The 5447-nt window shown below is 48.7% G+C and overlaps 1 protein-coding gene across 1 annotated transcript in view; it reads left to right on the top strand.

Moving 5' to 3' along the window:
* The first annotated feature begins 1084 nt into the window (after positions 1-1084).
* PITPNM3 (PITPNM family member 3) overlaps positions 1085-5447 on the top strand; it is a 73954-nt gene continuing 69591 nt past the window's right edge. The window contains exon 1 of the mRNA XM_014533716.1: positions 1085-1261. Coding sequence (XP_014389202.1) covers positions 1085-1261 — 177 coding nt within the window. The remainder of the gene's footprint in view (positions 1262-5447) is intronic.

Genomic DNA, 5447 nt, shown 5'->3' with positions numbered 1-5447 from the left:
CGGCCTTTCGCACACCTGACCTTGTCCGAGCCCCGCCCCGCAGGAGCCATCCTGACCCTGGGGGCATCTGTGTCCCTTCCTTCTGACGTGTGTGGGTGATAGACTCTGGGTGAGGCTTGGACCCTAAACAGCCGCCTGTTCTGAGCTCCCATTCACGACAGGCCACCCTCTGGCGCCATTTCCGCTCCCACCTCCTCCTCTATCTGTCTGTCTCCCCATCACAGCCTCCAGCCCCTCCGATGTGCAAGCTCCGCTGCAGCGCTGCCCTGCAGTTCCTCCTTCCCGAAGGCTCTCATGCATGCCCCTGCCTGTCCAGCCCGTACGTGTGTGCGCACGCGCGCGCGCGCGCGCGCGCGCGCGCACACACACACACACACTCTAGCACTAGTACATCTGGCTCCTTCTCGTTCAAGCCTCCACTCCTCTGACACTTCTCAGAAAGGTCTCCCCCTCACACTCCTCCCAAGATGTTCTGTCCATCGCTGTTTTTCTTTTTTTGAAATGTGACCTTTGCCGTTTGCAAAAAAAAAATCTGCAAGCTGGAGGGAGAGCTGGAGGGAGCATCTCCGCCCAGAAGCCAGGGGACGGCTGCTTCCTGGCAGCATCCCTTTGCCCAGGCTCTTCTCTATACAAGACCAGGTAGCCAGATGCCCCCAGGCACCCACTTTCCAGAGGTTGTTTGGGCAATCCCTGCCTGAGAGGAGGGAGGGGCTGGTAGCACATTTAAAGAAACTGATAGGATACTAGAGGCCCAGTGCATGAAATTTGTGTACGGGCGGCGGGGTGGGGGGGGGGTCCCCTCAGCCCAGCCTGCACCTTCTTCAATCCGGGACCCCTTGGGGGATGTCTGGCTGCTGGTTTAGGCCTGATCTCAGGGATCGGGCCTAAACCAGCAGTCAGACATCCCTCTCACAATCCAGGACTGCTGGCTCCTAACTGCTCACCTGCCTGCCAGCCTGATCACCCCTAACTACCTCTGCCTGCCGGCCTGATTGCCCCTAACTGCCCTCCCTGCCAAACTGGACGAACTTGCATTTTGGATGTCAACCCACAAGCCCTTAAGGTGCTGAGGACATCCGAGTTCATGCCCTATGTTGTCTTCATCGCTGCTCCGGAGCTGGAGACATTGTGCGCCATGCACAAAGCTGTGGTGGACGCTGGCATTGCTACCAAGCTTTTGACGGACTCTGACTTGAAGAAAACAGTGGATGAAAGTGCACGAATTCAGAGAGCATACAACCACTATTTTGATTTGATCATCGTAAACGACAATCTAGACAAAGCCTTTGAGAAACTACAGACTGCCATAGAGAACCTGAGTTGCCCCCAACTGTCCCCATGCCAGCCTCACCTCTTACTGCCCCCTGTGCCAGCCTGCTCACCCCACACAGCCTGCTGTTCAGTCGTTTGGTTGTCCCTCACTAACCCCCCCTGCTGGCCTTGTCGCCCCATGTAGCCTGCTGGTTGTTACTGTTATTGTGATGGTGTCCTGGACAATTTGTATATTCCTCTGTTATTAGTATAAATGTTTAAAAACCAGTGCATTTTACCCTGGCCGGTGTGCCCTGTGGTTAGGGCATCAGCCCATGCATGGAAGGGTTGCAGGTTTGATTCTCGCTCAAGGGCATGTGCCTAGTTGCAGGTTTGATGCCTGGCTCATGTGGGAAGCAACCAATCCATGTCTCTCACATCTTTCACATTGAAGTTTCTCTCTCTCTCACCCTCTTTGCCCCTCCCTTCCACTCTTACAAAAAAAATCAATGGAAAACATATCCTTGGGTGAGGATTAACAACAAAAAATAAATAAAATAAAAACCAGTGCATTTTGAAAACAAGGAGGATGGCAGTAAACAAGATAAAATATGCTTTTGAAAAAAGAAATTCACATACAGATTTTGAGCACAAAGAAGAGTCAACAATCAGGTGTCTGGTCATCGGAAAGGAGACACAGTGTTAGTTCAGCATTTGTAACTCAAATACCAGTAGGTGACTGTTCTTTTGATGCCTGGGGCTGACTGCCCTGATCTTTCTCACGTGGATGTACAGACCCCTGTGTTCACACCAGCCTACCCTTTAGGCTTGAGGAGGGAGGACATGGTGGAGACAAGAAGGGAGAGGTTTTCTTTTCTGCATAGCACTTTCTACTGCTGAAATTATCCTTGCTGTTCACTTCTCCAGGCCTATCTCCCCCAGCACCCCCTGCATGAATGTATGCTTTGTGAGGGCCCCACTTTATCCCTAATATTCCCCAAACCTAACACAGTGCCTGAGTGATGGGCAGGTCCCTTTGACACCCCAAAACCCTTCCCTCTTTGTCAACCTCTAGCTGGGCAAACATCTCTTTCAGATCGTGCTGGACTGGCCTCCCTGCAGACTCCACCTGCCTGGTTCTCCCACTGGGACGCCCATGATGGCCAGCTCAGCACCCATGCTGCCAGTGTTGTATTGACCTGGGACAATGGCCTGAGAGATGGATGCGGTGGGGGAAGAGCTTTCTCTCCTCTTTCCCTCAGGCTCTGTCCTGCACATGCTGTTTGTGAGGGGGAGTTTGGCAGGAACGACCTCATCTTTGTTCTTGGGTGGAGTGTATACTGTACAGGTATGAGGGTCACCATATCCAGGAACTCCTCCCTGAACCCTCGCTCTTCAAACTCAGGGACCAGGTAGACTCAGATGAACCTTCAGATGAACCTGTCACCACTTAAGCTCTCGCTGCTCTCCACCCAGCACTCAGGAACCAAGTAGGTGAGGATAATGGGACTGTCCTGATCCTCCAGGTTCTTGCTTCTTAGGAATGGAACAGATTTGGACAGCAAGGGATATTTGCGTGTTAAAGAATGTGTGATCGTTTTTATATCTTTAGTAGCTGTTGCTTGAGAAAACATATAAATGTGCTAAATTCAGAAAGAAGTTACATTTAAATGATTGTATTTTTTGAGTCACAGAGACCTGCATGTACATTTGATTTATATCCAACACTTCTTTTCACTTTGTTGATTTTTGTGTGCTGTTGTAAATGGTGTTGGTTTTTAAATTTCAAATTCTAATGGTTCATTTGGGATATAGGAGTGAAATTGACTTTTGCATATCCATCTTGTATCTTGGGATCTTGCTATATTCAATTACTAGTTTTAGTGGGGTTTTAAAATAGATTTTGTAGATTTTTTAATTTTCTACATAGAATACCATGCCATCTGAGAATAAAGACAGTTTTATTTTTTATTTCAATATATGTATACTTATTATTTCTTTTTCTTGTCTAATTGCACTAGCTCAGACTTCTTCCACATTCCTTTGGGAAACAGTCCCATATCCACATTAGAAATACTCAGTTATGGTGCATCTGGATTCTCAAACTCCCTTACAGCAAATCCAGGGCCCAGGGGTAGGAAGTTGCTGACCAGCCTGTCAAGCTGTCGACACTGGTGGGTAAGAATCAGAAGGTTAGAGGGTCCTCATGGGGAGCGTGGGGAAGACCCAGCTTTGCACCCAGAGGTGACTTCTGATCAGTGTTCCCTGTGACTTCTGCCTTTTCTATGTCTCAGAACATGCTTTTGCCTGGCTCCCAGCCATGGAGTCCAAGCTGGGTGTGGTTTTGGCAGCTGGTGGTGGGTGGGGTAGGAGGGACAGGCAGGAGGGCTGCGGCCCTGGGCTGACCTGGGCTGGCCTCTTGCTTCAGGAACAGTTTATGTTCGAGATCTGGGCTCAGGGCAGGGAACAGTGCTGGCATGCTGCAGGGTGACAGGGTGTGGTGAGCGGAAGCTGCAGTAGGTTCTCCAAGGACTTCATCGTAATGTGAACTGTAGCTGTGGCACGAGTGGAGGGGAGAGAAGGGCTGCCCGCCTCTCACTTGTTTATTGTGCCAGATGGGCTCCTCAAACATCGTCAGAATTGAAAAATTTCAAGGGACTGTCTCTGTCAAGGATTTCATTGTACATATGAGGAAACCGAGGCAGGGGCTTTGCTGATACAGGAGCCCAGGTCTCTCTGGAGACAGGACATGTGTGCTTGGTGGCCAGGGCTGAAGCCTCAGGGAAGATATACCCTGTGTGCCTGGTGGTTTCACTGTTTTCTGTTGCATCTAAGATACAATTAATTATAAGGCGCACCAGTTCTAAGATCCCTGAGAAGCAATAAACAATGCCAATTAAATTATGACACACCATCATGTAAGATGCACCCCAATTTTAAAGATGATAAAGTGTGAAAAATGTGTGTCTTAGGATTGATAAAATAAGATGAATTCATAAAATCGATAATCATATAAAATTACACGTGCAGTGTAAAAACCGAGTTTTCCCTGCCTCTTCTAATCAAATTCTACTCAGTAGAGATAATCTCTATTGACATTTTTGGCACATGTCCTCGAGACATGTTAATGCATCTGTAAGTATATTTATACAGTAATTATTGTTGAGAACACTTGCTATATGCTGGGCCCTGTGCTGAGCACTCTGAGGCATGTTAGTTAATCTTTACAACAGGCTCATGAGGCAGGTATGAGCTCTCCTCCCTTTATAGCTGAGGACACTGAGGCCCAGAGAGATGAAGGGACTTACCTGACATCACACAGTTTCAAAGAGGGGAGACCTGAGCTTGAATCCAGGCCCCTTCAACCTCAGGGCCTGAGCTCTTAACTAACTTGCTGCTCATATCCTCGATATGCAGATATGAGTACGGTATGTCTTTCAAAAGCGAGGTCCAAAGGAACATACGGTTCTGCAATATTTTTCTCCTAACCATACCCCATGGGCATCTTTCCATGTCAGTACCTAAGGAGCTACTTTATTTTTCGAATAGTTGCAAAGAATTCTCCTACGACGGTATTTGAACAGACTTCCAGTCCCCTACGGCATTTCTCCCAGTTTTTTGTTATTACCAGAACGCTGAACGGGTCAACTGTATACTTCCATCTCTGTGTACTTCTCTAATTATTTCCTCAGGAAAATTACCAGGTCAATTTCCTTCCAACACGTTTATGGTTTTAATTTTTACAATTAGATTTTAATCCATCTGCAGTCCCCAGTATTTCATGTGTCAGGAGAGCATGCAGAGAGGTTTGTGGATGTGCTAGGCTTCTGTAGCTGGCTTTCCCCTCCCTGGTCCAGGGGCAGGAGTGGGGTTGGGGCAGAGTTCAGGGAAGGGGCCACATTCGCTGTGTGCCCTTGCTCCTCCCTGCTCCAGAGAACCCCTCCGCCCATGCCCTGGCCTCTGTAGATATTAAGAATAATAGCAATTGCCATGACGGCGCCTCCCGAGATACAGGCTATAAATATGCACTATTTTTTATCTTTCGAGTTTAGGGTTGTTGTCAGTTTTCTATAGATGGGGAAACCGAGGCTGCCGTCTGGAAAAGGAAAGGCTTGCACGTGACAGAGATGGGGCAGAGCTCCAGCTCAGGCCCTGGTCTTAGCGCGGGGATTTCTCTCCCGAGGCTGCAGCCCTGC

This window comes from Myotis brandtii, unplaced genomic scaffold (genome assembly GCF_000412655.1).
Source record: "Myotis brandtii unplaced genomic scaffold, ASM41265v1 scaffold1223, whole genome shotgun sequence".
In the NCBI taxonomy this organism is placed as follows: domain Eukaryota; kingdom Metazoa; phylum Chordata; class Mammalia; order Chiroptera; family Vespertilionidae; genus Myotis; species Myotis brandtii.
The sequence above is the reverse complement of the archived record's forward strand: the minus strand, read 5'-3'. Positions and strand labels throughout refer to the sequence as shown.